This window comes from Dipodomys spectabilis, unplaced genomic scaffold, assembly GCF_019054845.1.
Source record: "Dipodomys spectabilis isolate Male_0828 unplaced genomic scaffold, ASM1905484v1 ptg000001l, whole genome shotgun sequence".
Lineage (NCBI taxonomy): Eukaryota > Metazoa > Chordata > Mammalia > Rodentia > Heteromyidae > Dipodomys > Dipodomys spectabilis.
In genome coordinates, this window is record NW_024870678.1 from 13,922,676 (window position 1) to 13,937,199 (window position 14,524).

Sequence of the window (14,524 nt, forward strand, 5' to 3'; positions counted from 1 at the left end):
TACTCATTACCTTGCTCATGTAACTGTAACCCCTCTGTACAGTATTTTTACAATAAAAACCTTATTAAAAATAAGTACCTCATGATATTAATGAAAGACAGATTCTAAAACCTCTGATCTAATAGAAGTACATAGAGGAATCTACTTCTACTGACAAGTACATTTTCACCCTAAAGTTAAAAAATAATTGTATATAATAATAATAATATATAACATATAACATATTATTATAACATTATAATATATTGATAAATATATTATTTGCTCAGATAGCTCAGAAAGAAGAGAAATTGGTAAATGTTGCTAAGGGAAGTAAGTTCAAAATCATGGTGACTGTAATTCTTGGCAATATAATACAGTCTTCAAAAATCCAAAGAAAGTAGAAGTTAAGTGTTTTCATCCCCAAGATGTTACTGTGAAATCATACATTCATTAGTTAACTAAAGTTAATACACAATTTAGCTTCCAGCTTTAAAATTAAAATCAAAAGACACATTGAAGCATTCTATTCCAGTCTTCTCAGCTTTCTCCATATACAGGATTTTCATAGCACTTGACCCTTGTATAAATTTCTTGAGTTATTATAAGACTTTTCATATGAACTAGAAAATATCAGTATTAAGCTTCACAACATGACTGCAACAAATTCCCCAAACTCAGACATTTGTAATAATACCCTCTTTACCATTCCATGTTCCTGCCATTCTGCCTATCAGGATCAACATAAGCAATAAAAATAAATGAAGTTAAGAAACAGCTAAATTATGTTTTACAGTTTCTGTCATTCATTTGTTAAGTGTATGTTAATGCTTCAGAGAGTTTTCATCATTCTAATTTATAGATACATGCCTAGTGCCTTAGTCAGATTGACCCACTCACCTTGTTTTTTATCTGTATTTGTTCTTGAATGTTTTTAAAACTAAGAAAAATAAGTAGAATCATTAAGATTATAATGAAAGTTTCATCAGGTCTTTCAATTAATATAATCCACATAATTTGTGAGGTTGTTTACTTGAGTGTTAAAATTACTGTGAATTCAGCCTTAAGGCTAAAGAATAGGACAACTGAACTGAAATCAAAGCATTTGTGATGGAAGAGGCCCGTGATTTTTCTTGTTCCAAAACAAACTATGCCTATTCATTCCAGTGTTTACAGATATCAATACCTACTAGAACTTACTAAACCATATTACATACATTTTGAAATTGTCAATAGCATTCTACTTTTGACTCATTCAAAGACTTTCTCATCCTAATATTCTTAGCATTTGTAATATGGAAACATTTATGTTCAACATTTTTAAATATTTGGACATGCTTTGCAAGTCTGGAAATACTCTAATTTATGCTATATATTCAACACACTATAACATATTAAGAGAATAGGCTTATAGACTTGGAATTTGAAAAACACAAAGAATTTCTTGAGATTCTTCATAAAACAAGAGTATGTACATCTTTGCTACCATAGACTGTCTCAGTAATTAAAGCAGATACATGACTAAAAAAAGAAATTTCCCTTGCTGTGCTATTCACATGCTAGCAATGGACTTATTTTAAAGTGGCAATAGCATTGCCACCAAGAAGTATATCTCTCAATTTGAAAATTAGCTATCTTTCCTACAGGTATTTAGGTATTTATGCTCTCTAGTATTATTTTACCATAACAGATGTTTGTTATAAGAGAAAATTTGGATGTATGTGTTTGTTTTCTATGGCTTTTGTGACAAATTACCACAAACTTTCTAGCCTAAAACAACAACAAAAGTATTCTTTTGAACTCTTGAAGTCTGAAATTGGTATCAGTGAACCAAACATCAGGTCACATACTATATCCAGAGTCAAAAGTGAATCTTTGCTTCTTCCAGCATCTGGCAGATGTAGGACTTATTCCATATTGTGTGGACATAACAGTCCAGCTGTAACTTGTACTCTCTCCAGGCTTTCTTCACATCATCTAGTTTGTGTGGAATATCCTAACTGCCTCTCTCCTATATGGGGACATGTGATTTTATTAGACCAACAAAATTATCAAGGTAATTCTAGTTAAAAATCACATCAGAAAAGGCCTTTTATCTGTATTTTTGCTATATAATGTAAACTTCTGAGGTCTTAGAGAGTTGGATTTGAATGTATTGGAGAAGGCCATTTCTTAATCTATGTGGGTGCAAAAGACAGTCAAGCAATAAATAGAATAAAAGCTTGTGTTAATTCTATGAGGTAAAAATCTTCAGATTCACATCATCTGAGTTTTAATTTAATTAGAATGTATTTTGATTGTAATCGTAGTATACCTGCATAATCAGAATCAGAAGCAGTTTCATTACTTGTGGTTAATTTTGATTAATCCTTTTTTCTTTTTCTGTCATGGGGCTTGAACTGTGGGCCTTGGTGCTGACCCTCAGCTCTTCAGCTCAAGGCTAGCACTCTACCACTTGAGTCACAGCACCACTTCTGGTTCTCTGGTGGTTTATTGGAGATGTGTTCCTGCCCAGGCTGGCTATGAACAGCAATCCTCAGATCTCAAGCCTCCTGAGTAGCTAGGATTACAGGTGTGACACACAGGCACCCCAGACTTCCAATTTATTTTTTTTTAACATAATGAGAACCACTCTTTGGGTGAGAATGTTGAAAGGGGTAACGTTGATGAACATGCATGCATTTATAAACTGCTTTGTTGAGTGGTATCTTCTTTGTAAAACTACTAAAAATTTAAATAATAAACCAATGTAAACCACCCTTGAATATTTAAAATGAGATTTTAAAAAACCAAAGAGATCCATATATAGGACTTCTACATTATTTGCTTTAAACTCAAGAAACAATGATTGTATTCTATTGTTATTTCTAAGGACCCATTGCTAGCTGCAAAATAGAAGTTGCCTTTCCACCATTTAAGGATATTTTTTTCATCACTCATCATTATCACGTATCTGTGTCTTAACACCTTTTCATGCAAATGCATATACATCAATTTTAGTTAACAAATATGACTCTTACACTGTACAGCTTCCTGCTTTTAAAAGAAAGTTTGGGAGCTGGGAAGGTGGCTCAGTGGTAGAGCGCTTGCCTTGCATGCATGAGGTCCTGGGTTTGATTCCTTAGCACCACATAAGCAAAAAGAAAACAGCCAGAAGTGGCACTGTGGCTCAAGTTGTAGAGCACTAGCCTTGAGCTGAATTGCTGAGGGACAGCACCCAGGCCCAGAGTTCAGGTCCCACGACCAGGACACCCCCCCCCCCAAAAAAAAAGAAAGTTTGGCATTTATTCACTATTCTTTATCTTAATAACCTTGCAAATCTCAAGCCTATTTAATATATTATTTAGAATATGCTTCTGCAGCTTGCTTTGTTATTTTTAGGAATCTCAATCCTTTTAGTAGAATGTTCTCAGCTTTCGTACTTGGAATTTCATGGTGCAAAATTTATAAATGGTAAGCAAATGGTCATACAAAAGTGACTTGGTGCTCACTGAGTATTCTTATTTTTTTAATCAAGTGGAATAATTTTCCACTTCTAACACAGGAAGAATAGGGTACCTTTGGGATATTGTTTTTATTTGGAGTTGCATAAAACTTAACAGCTACGTTTATGTGTTCATTAAAATAATGCCCATTGAATAAACCTCACATTTATAGTCTGTTTTAACAAGTGTTTGCTTAAGTATACATTCAAGTGCGATTTCCAAAAGAATTCATATGCCAAACTAAACTAGTTTTAAGCAAAATCCAGATTTGAAGAAATTGACAGATAGAAAACAGAAAAGCATATAAACATAAATACAGAGTTAGTGTCACAAGTCACAGTGCACAATTAAACAGTCCTGTGTGTTGTGGAATATTCAATGAGACTTTTTCACCAAGTAAAGACATCCAGTAAGAGAAGATTTCAATTTTATGTAGACATGGATTATTTAGACCTATATTCATAGAAAACATGGAAATACAAGGTTAAAATGATAGTGATGCTTTTTCCAAAGTAAGTTATTTCCTTGAACAGGGAGCAGTGGCTTACGCCTCTAAGCCCAGAAACGTAGCAGGAGGTGATCAAGATCTCACTTGAAATTTCATCTCCAAGAACTAATTGGGCATAGTGGCATATGCCTTTTATCCCAGATATACAGTAGACATAGGCCATTCCTAGGCCAAAATACAAGCCTATAACTAAAACACAACCAAAGTAATAAAAAGGAACAGGAATAGCTCAATTGGTAATATGTCTGCCTAGTAAATCCAAGTTCTTAAATTCAATCCTCAGAACCACAAAAAAGGGAGATATTTTCTGTTTCCCCTTTCAGATATTAAGAATTTCTCAAATATTTTTTAAAATAATAAATCCCTTTAATTTTGATAAAACAAAAATCATACTTTCAAATTCTATTTTTATTATCTTAAATTAGTTTTGCAAAAGGGTTGCCACTCAACATGTCCGGTTATAAGCACAATGTGTCTTAACCAATATCTCCTTTCTTATTCTTCCCCATCCCACCTGACCCAATCCCTTGTCTCAATTTCCTTTGTTTCCTAGAATGTGCATTAAATATTAGGATTTTATTCACCCTTTGTTTCTGCTTATACTTTGAAGTGAAATCATGCAATCTTTAAAATGCCTCTTCAAATATAGAATCGCAAAAAGTTCAATCCTATGATATCAGCACCAACACCAATAAAGGCTAAGAAAGCAGAAATGCTCCTTCATCTATAACCTGCATCAGGCTCTGCGATTAAAATCGGAATTCTACCAGAGTCTGGCTGATAATCTAATCGGAGTCGTCGTGCCTGGCCACAGTGCAAGTTGTAATAATAGTATATTTTCATGTAAAGATTTCCTTAAGGGGCCTTGCTTTGTAGCATAATTTGATGTAATAGAACTTGTGAATTTTAGTGGTCAAAAATTAGAAATAACGTGCTTTATTTGGGCCAGTTTTGCTATTGATCATAACAATAGGTAAAAAAGTTGCAGCAACCTGAACAGATTAAACGATGTTGCTATTGGAGATGAAAAAATTAAGATAAAATATAATTAACTTTGAACAACATATGACTGTGTTCCAATCATTGTTTCTAGGAGCATTTGTTTCATAAGCATACATTTATATCCATTCACACGTCTTCATTGTTAATACTAGAACACCTAATTGTTAATAATCATAAACCCTTTTTTGCTTGAAGGAGTTGTTTTAAAGATGGCATTTGTTAATGGAATGCTTCTTGGTAATGTTTAACAGTTCATTAGAACTGATTACATGATTACATTTACATTAGCAGCACACTGTCAGTGATATTTGTAAGCAGATACCAGCTTTGCATCCAAGTAAAATAATCATGCCAGAAAACATTTCTCTAAGTTTGCATTGAAGGCCTATCAACAATAAATCATATCAGTAGAGCAACTTGGTTAGCTCCTGTGATGTTACTCTACAACATCTGCTGTAGTCAAATGCATCCAGCTGGCACTTAATAAATGTGCTGTGATTCATGACCCAAATCATTTTCTAATTAAGCAATTATAGTATCATTTCACAAGTGATTGAATTGTGTTTCCCTCTTCCATCTTACCAATAATCATTATGGTAATATCACTAAATGATCATTTTCTGGATATGATAACTTTTTAAGAGAATTAAACAAGAAATTAGAAAGCTAAACCATAAACTAAAAATCTCCATTTCCAGTCATAATTGTCTGTACACATTACATCATAAGAAAAACTCTATTATAATCATTGTTAATTAGTGAGAAACATATGAAAGTTTGCTTTCAGTTCTTGACTTCTTTACTTTTTTCTGGATGTACAGTTGTGTAGCATCCAGCTTCTCTTGACATAATTTATAAATCTAATAGCATTTCAATACAATTGAAAAATGTGTGTGTATTTCTTCATGAAAACCTGACAAACTATGCTAAAATTTAGATGCATTTCAAAAGAAAAAAAGTTTATTTTAAAATTTTATTGTAAAAGAGAGACAGAGAGAAGATAGAGAAAAATAGCAATGCATTGGAGATGTCCATAAAGTGTGACTTCTTATTTCTCAATAAAATATGAATTATCCTTTTACATTTACACTTCTTAATCTAATTCTCTACCTATTTTGCAACCATGTACCTAAGTTGTGTCAGGATTTTGGTCTATCCTATTAACAATATTAGCTAATTTTTATCATATTTAATTAATCTGAATTCATCACTGCTGCAATAGATGCAACAGATAATGCATGATGGTTTGATTACACTTTTTAGCCGACAGTTAAACCTTTCTTTGAGACTGAAGTTTAATTGATCCCCTAATCTTTCATTCTAGCCGAAAGGTTTAAACTCAGGACTTCACATTTGCTCAGCTTATTTGCTCAGCTGGCACTCTACCATTTGAACCATACTTCTAACTGTCGGTTGGTAGGTAATTTTGAAGGTACAGTGTTATCTACTTTTCTACCTGATCCAGCTTTGAAACCAAGTTCTCTGGATCTCAGCCTCCTTACTAGCTAAGGTTATGGATGTGAGCCTTTGGCAACCAACTACCTCAAATGTTTTACTTATTTAAGATATGAATTCATAAAAAGTTCAGTATACCATACAATGAAATTTATCTTTCAGTACAGATATTTCAGTACAGATAATTTCAGATAATATTTCAAAGTATATATCTGAAAAATAGAAAAGCTAATTTTTGCAAAGAAAATTGAGGTTATATTAGTTTTATAGCATACAAATTCAAGTTAGATAATATTTAGCCAGCTTGATACATTGTTAGCCTTGATGATTCTTAGCCTGCTTGATACATTGTTAGCCTTCCAGGTCTTCTCTCCTGAGCAGCATGTCCTGTCAAATTTTGCTCAAACTGCAAAATGTCAATTATATCCTCTCTACAAGCTAGAGCAAGTGGAAAAAAGTTAGTACAGACATAACTTTTAAATAATTATGATGAATAATTTGAAGAACAGTGTGAACAATACAATGTATCATCAGGAATCAGTTATAGACCAAATTACAAGGAAATACAGGATTAAAAGGCGTTCTTAGGCAGCCAGTCAAAATTCACTGGATAGTAATTATCACAAATAAATACTGGCTACTAAAAGGAGACATGCAATGACAAAAAATAATGACACAAACAAGATAGGAGACACTGTAAAAGAGGTAAAAGGAAGTTAAATGAGAGAAAGTTAAGGGATAAAGCTAAATGACATAATGCTGTAGTTGAGAAATCCCTGACTTTGGATACTGAAATGCAGGCTTATCCTTGGTAGCATTAGTGTGACCTTCCCTGTTGATGAAAGGATTCTCACTACTGAAGATGGTGATTGTTTTGTAAGTCATGAGTTATACTAAACTGTCAGCTAACTTGTTTGTAATAAGATATATATTACAATGAAAATAATGTAAAGAAATATAAAGGAAGTAGAAGGACTTCTGGATTACAAGGAATGATTATAAGAAGTTTAGTCTTATAATCCAATAATTCAGTACACTGGGAACACTAAGTAAGGCTCAATCAGTTCTAACTGGATGTTACTCAGGAAATAATATTTGCATTGACCTTTGAAATAAAAATTATGAAAAACGTGAGATGGTGAAAAGAGTACCTATAGAAGAGAATAATTAAAAAGGCAAGGGAATAATATACAAAAATGCACAGAAGTAATAAGTAGCTTTTAAGGCCACGAAATAGCAAGTAATCAGTGTGTCAGGAACAAGACACTATGTTGAAATAAAAACTGTACAATTTAGACGGGGCATGGGGGGCGGGGGAGAGTGTAGTTGTGGAAGTTGGAGGGAAGGGATGGTAGGGAAAAAACAAAGGAGGAGGTAACAGTGCTTGATAGGAAATGTATTCATTACCTTGTGCATGAAACTGTAACCCCTCTGTACACTATTTTTACAATAAAAATGTATTAAAAACAAAGAACAAGAGCCATGGCATTAAGCAGAGAAATGGTATTATACGTTCTTGTCCCATGTCTTAAAAATCGTTATCTTCTGATTCCTTTGTTAGCAGTATTCTACAATAACATTCCAACACGTCAGTCTTTACCTCACTTTCATTTCTTTGTTAAAGTCTGTAAGACAGTTTGATTCACCTCTAGAGGAAGGAATTTCACCCAGAACTTCTTTTTTTCCAAAAATAAACCATGCATCTCTCCCATTTTCCTACTTTGAGTTTCTACTCTGCATCTTTTTTTGGGTTCCTGGATAAGAATTTGATCATTTGTTGTTTGTTTGTTTTAGTTGGCCTCACTGGACTTGAATCAAGGAAAATTTATCTTTACTTTGCTCTGCCCTATTTTCAGTATTTTTTTAGCATGTTGTCAAATAATTTTTTCCTTGATGGAAATAACAGAAGTATGGTTTGTTAAGAAATTTTGTAACCACTGTGAAAACAGTGAAAACAGAATGAAATTAAGAATAATTGTCAGAACAGTGAATGTTCTCTAAGATATGCAGAAATTAGATCTAAAATGCACTAGGATATGATAAATTCCACAGGACTGTAGATATGCACACACAATTGGACCAAAAGATGATACTCTTAGGAGAGAAACACAAACATGAAATGCCTAAATGGCTCTTCATATTTATATAAAATAATAGGCATACAGAAACAAACCCCACAATATGGAAACAAAAAACTTTTTTCTTTAGTTTTTAGTTGTTGATGATTCTGTCTTCTTTACCTTATGTCTGCTGTATTCAATTGTTCATCTTGGGAAGGGTTGGAGAGAGATCACAGAAGTAGAGGGAAAAGGGTGACAAAGTTCAGCAATGGAGCTCACTGGACAGTGATGACAGTGGGTGGAGACAGGAGGAATGGACTGGGAGATAATGAGGGAACAGAAGACACTGTATAAAAGGAATTGCACTTGTTACCTGAATCCTGTAATTGCAAAACCCTCTATGATACAAACAAAAAGTAAACTAATATAAAAGAGAATAATTGTCAAGTGATTCCTATGGAGGATTCTGGGAGATTAAAGTGAAGGGAAGGAAGAAAAAGGTGACTTCAAAGAAAGAAAGCTAATGAGACCAGATGGAGGCTGAGGTTCTGCTTAGAAGAGGACCTCAGATAATGTGGAGAAATGTTGTACATTATTACATGTGAAGACTATTTTACTGAACAGAAATATGTTCATATTTTTCATATATTTGGTAAGCCTTTGGAGCATCCCACTTTTTATTTTAACATGACTAGAATCTAAAATCATTATGGCTTAAAACAAAAATTGGAGCTATTATTTCTTTCTCTAAATATTATCATCCAGTTTGTTTGCACTGTAATACTACAAGAAGCCATAACAGATAAATAAATATCAGCAGAGGTAAAGTGTACTTAATCATGTTTCTTAGAAGAAAACATTATCTGATCTTTACTTTTGCATGATTCTTAAGATTTGCATGTTCAGAAGTTCAAGTTCTACATGAATCTTGCTCTACTGACTCCAAAATAATTATATATCATTTCTCTCTTGCTTATTTGCAGTATGCTGTTTGGCTAATTCTCTGGGTTACATGGAATGTGTTTATTACCTGCTTCTATTTGGAGGCTGGAGATCTCTCAAAGGTAATTCATGATCTGATTGCTTGATCATTCATAGTGTGTTAACAAAATCTCTGTGCAAGTCAGGGATTCATCCTGATTTTGACCCTTGATGGATTGTGCATCATGGGAAACTGAAAAGTGCCTACTGTTCTGTTGTCAAAAAAATATGTTGGTGAGGTTTCCAAAAATGTGCTCATGTGTTTTTAAGCCAAACTATTGCCAAATATTACCTCATTACAGCCATCATTTACTGTGCCCTTATAAAACAAGCTTAATAGAATTTTTCTCTCTGACAAAAATTTTAAGGATGTTTTAAAATCACTCACCTTTATTTTTATTCTACTTTCTACCTGAATACAAATCATAATGCCCTAGAATGCTCACTTTAATTAGGACAGTTGAGATTAGGAGCTGGAGAAAATCGTTAGAGAAAGGATATGTTATTTTAGAAATTCTTGAAATAATCCTATTACTCTAAAATCATTTAGAAAAATACCTTAGAACTGTTTTCACTAAGACCTCTTTACTTAGTGCTTAGGAGTTTTGTGTTTTGTTATTATATTTAACATATATGCATTTACCATTGTAATAGTCAGATCTCAAAACTTACCATCATCTGTCTATTAGAATATAATTTACAGCAAACAAGTCAAAAGAAGTAATACATTCAAGGTAGTTGCAAATCTTTTAGTAGTTCAAACTTTTACTTTGAAAAGTCAGGAATTGTTAAAAAAAAAAAAAAAAAAAAAAAAAAAACCTCATTGCTAGAGTAAAATATCTCTGCAAAGATGTTGACCTTTTTTAAATTCAGGTATTAGAAGAAGAAAGTTCCCTTGGAACTTCGCTTATAGATTTCTAGTTTGGACAGAACAGAAAAGAGAAGAATGGTATTACACATACAGGAGTTATACAAAGAGAACATTTTACTGATCACTGATTGCTTAAATATAATATGCGAATTTGTATCAAGTAGAAATATTTTTACTTATTTTGGTTTAAAGATAAAGAATGAAAAATAAAGGAAGGTTACATTATGGTATAAAAGAGAACCAATGCACTCTGGTACATAGTTTATGAATTTATACAAGTCCTCACTGCGCCCAGCAAAATCTTCCTGGCAGATGGTATTTCTGTGATTCTTAACAGGGCTTCATGCTCTACACTCTGTGGTCGCAGGCAGTCCTCTCAGGAAGGTGGCATAACCAATGGAAAGAAATTGCTCAGGCTGCTCCTGGAGGCACACAGATAAGATTGCTGCTTTACACTCCACATCTGCCTCCCTAAGAGAAAAGCAGCCACACCGTCCTGAGGACTTGCATTGCTTCTCCATGTACATATTTCTGTTGCTTCATAATCAATCACTTTCCTCAATGAAATTCCATACCACCATGACTTCTAATGGTATTTTCTACTTAAAAGAGTCCACTTTAAAATTATGAACCTGGTGTCCAGGGGTGTTGGCTGTATAAAATGAGTAGATCAGAGAGTTTGTCAGACAGACAGACACACACACACACACACACAGATAAATTTGAGCCAAGCTATTTGCACCAGTGTTCTGTAATTGTGTTCACAGAGTCACCTGATTGTTTCACACTCCAAATAAAGCATGGCAGCGCAAGACCTTAAACATGAGCTTTGAAACCGTATAAAGGCACATTTTTACAGCATTATAATTTGAGAGGCATATTGCAAAGGATTAACTATTCTTCTAAAGCTAACAAACAAATGATGATTGTCCATAGCAATGAGGCTGTTGATAACATATTCTCTTCTTTTCCATTTTATAAACCAAAGTGAGACTCTGAGAAATATTTGAATGTTTAACAAAGTTCTTTTCAAGGAATAACCTAATAAAAATCATGAAGAGCAAAGTTGTATAGTATCAGTTGAGTGTTTTTCTTCCTTTACTTTCTCAGAGGTTTTGAGAAAGGTGTGTTTATAGCATTGAATTCTTCAACTGCTGCAACTGCCTCACATTCTTCTAATAATTCAGGGCCAGCAGAAAGCATTTAGTGATTGAGAAACGGGCAGAAAATTGCTGGAAGTGCTGACAATACTCAGGCTACAAAATATAGACCATTGTTTTTTCTAAAACAAACAAAAATAAAAGAGTGCACACAATCTGAATGGGTTAGTTTGTTTAAGGCTAAGAATAAATATGGGAAATAGAACCAGGGAGTTCTAAGGTCTTCCTCCATGTGCAAGTATTACTATATATCTATTTACACCAAGTACTTTGTAATAAGTGATTGCTATATAACAAATATTGAAATGTAATGATAGAATAATAAGGGATATTTTATTTATGGTTGAAATATAACATTTTATGATGTCTTTTCTACTTCTTCTAAGTACACTAAGTGCCAGGTATTCCTAAACTAGAGATTTCACTCATTAATTGATTCAGTATGCACTCTCATTAGTGGAATGATGAGTTTGTATTAATAATCAAAACAATCAAAATTGATTTTCAAATTTCTTTGTAAACATATGTTTATATAGTTTATTCATTAAAATTTCTTTGAAATTTAAGCATTATGACATTTTAATTAATATATTTTAATTATTATAATTTATGTTAAAGTAAAATTATTCTAATTTTTATAAAATGAAGAAACAGGTATGTAAAATTTTTATTGCAGTTAAATTGACAATATAATGTGGATAAATATGATAGCAACAGAAACATATATAATGTATTATAATTATTTCCAGATTTTTTTTTACATTAGAATTTGGATATTAGTGTAAAAAATAAAATTTTAAAGTATTCAATGATGTTTCCCAGGTTGATGTTTTAATAAATAACCTGTTAAGGAAGCCAAGGTGAAGTTAATCTTTAACCCTTGTATGTGCTAACTTTGATGGCTATTACCTTTGAGCGTTGAATGTGTGTGGCCATTAGATAATATTTCTCATAAAACCGTCATTAATTGGTTGAATTACTATTTTTACCAATTGTGATTCTCTTACCAGGTATACAATAGAGAGAAATAGAAACTAACCTGAACCTCAATGACTTGAATTGTTTGGAAAAGAAGAGAGATGTGTCATTGCCATTTACTCTGTAGTAGATATTAATTCCAAGTACATAGCTATTAGTAAGAAAACAAACACAAAGTAGTAATTCACCCATATAGTTCATCATCTTGAATTAGAACCAGGGAAACAATTTTCTCTGTAGTAGTAATACACAGGCAAAAATCTTCATGGTCTTTGGGATATCTGATATATTTATTTACATATTTGATGTGATAAAATGCTACTTATTTTGAAGTTATAGTCTATTTCCCTCAAATGAGCATTTTGTTATTTCATTTTCTGCTTTTTGTAATGTCTTTAGTAACACAACTTAATAATATAGAAATAAAACAAAACTTGTAGAATATTCAGGACAAAACAATGGATTATTTTAAACTTGAAGCAGTCTCATTTCTTTTTCTTTAAACTGGTGAGACCAGGGACAAAGGCTCATATCTCTCAGGTTGCTTTATACCCTAGAAACTTCTCTAGTTCAACAAAGCCAAAAGCACTTAATAATATTAATTGCTATTTATGCTTCAGAAAATAAAATACAACTTTGTCATTTTTATTTTGATAGTTGCTTTAGAGATATAGATGGAAATTATTTTAAAATTTTGCTATATAGAAAATCTACACAAGAATATGGACTATGTAACCTTTGGGGAATAAACTGTCCCCTTGTGAATGTAAGAGACAGAAAGAAGTTAAAATCTGTCATACACTGACAGCTATCAGGAACACTGTTAAAACCAAATATGAGTGCTCTATAGAAAAATACACTATTGTAACAATGTAGTTTTACTTCTCCTATAACAAATGAATTCTTTACTTAGGAAGGTATCCGATATTTGTAACTTCCCTTTTTCCTCCTCAAAAAAAATCAATTCTTGTAGAAATCTTTGCACTTATCAATTTATACATTTATGCCAAGACAGGTTATAATGATTTTGATTAAAAAAATGAACATAACCGTGCAGTTACTAGTACACAGAGAATACCTATGATATTCAAAACTGTTAACAAATATCGAGACTATATTTGATCCTTTGAAAGGATTTTGCTTTCCTTGTTGTGAGATCCATATATTCCAAGGATACTATTAACTATTACTAACAAAATTAGGAAAAATGTAATTTCCAAGAAGCCATCTTGATTTTGGTTTGGGGTGTGTCATAAAATATTCTACTGTTATATACTAGTTATTGCAAATAAGGGAAAGCATGGGACCTATGTTTCTTTGGGCCTGGCTTACTTTGTGGAGGGGAAGGGATAAAACAAATTGTTCAAATAGGGATACAGGTGGACCCATTGCAACAATGAGATGTACAAGACGTTAGGTTGAAAAATGAACTTTACAAATTTGGCGCAGGCGAGAGGGGCAGCGTGGGGAGGGGGTGGGGGAAGGCTGTGGACTCCGAGGGCCGCGGGGTGGCGGGGCTGGGCAGGAGATGGGAAGGGATGGAAAGGGGAAACAAAGAGGAGGCAACAATGCTTGATAAGAAATGTACTCATTACCTTGTCCATGTAATTGTAATCCCTCTGTATGGTATTTTCAAAATAAAAAATATTCTATTATAAAATGTAAATATAATTCCGTCCTAAATCTAGAAATTAGGTTTACTACAATACTTTGGTTAGCATGTTCTCCTTTACTTCCTTAATAATTCATTGTACTAAACTTTATTTTCTTACCTGTTAAATTCTCACTTCATTAATTTTATTCTTCTACTTCTTTGTAAGGCTTCTAAAGTAAGACATAGGGTCTTCAAACCTCTTTATTTGTCTATACTCTTTCGCTTGACAATGGCATCTCTTCTCATAATTTATGTTTGCATTTTGACACACATGTCTAGCACATTTGTATCTTCAGCTGTGACCTTTTTGCCAAGTTCAAGTCCCACATTTCCAACTTACTGCTAGTGTCTTGTCAATTCTGTTTTCACTTTAGAATTAGCATGTAAAAAG

At 32.9% G+C, this 14,524-nt stretch overlaps 1 protein-coding gene across 1 annotated transcript in view; it reads left to right on the forward strand.

The window, feature by feature from the left end:
- The window catches only part of Nkain2 (sodium/potassium transporting ATPase interacting 2), an 864,427-nt gene that overhangs the window by 422,776 nt on the left and 427,127 nt on the right, over positions 1-14,524 (forward strand). The window contains exon 3 of the mRNA XM_042702042.1: positions 9,473-9,553. Coding sequence (XP_042557976.1) covers positions 9,473-9,553 — 81 coding nt within the window. The remainder of the gene's footprint in view (positions 1-9,472; positions 9,554-14,524) is intronic.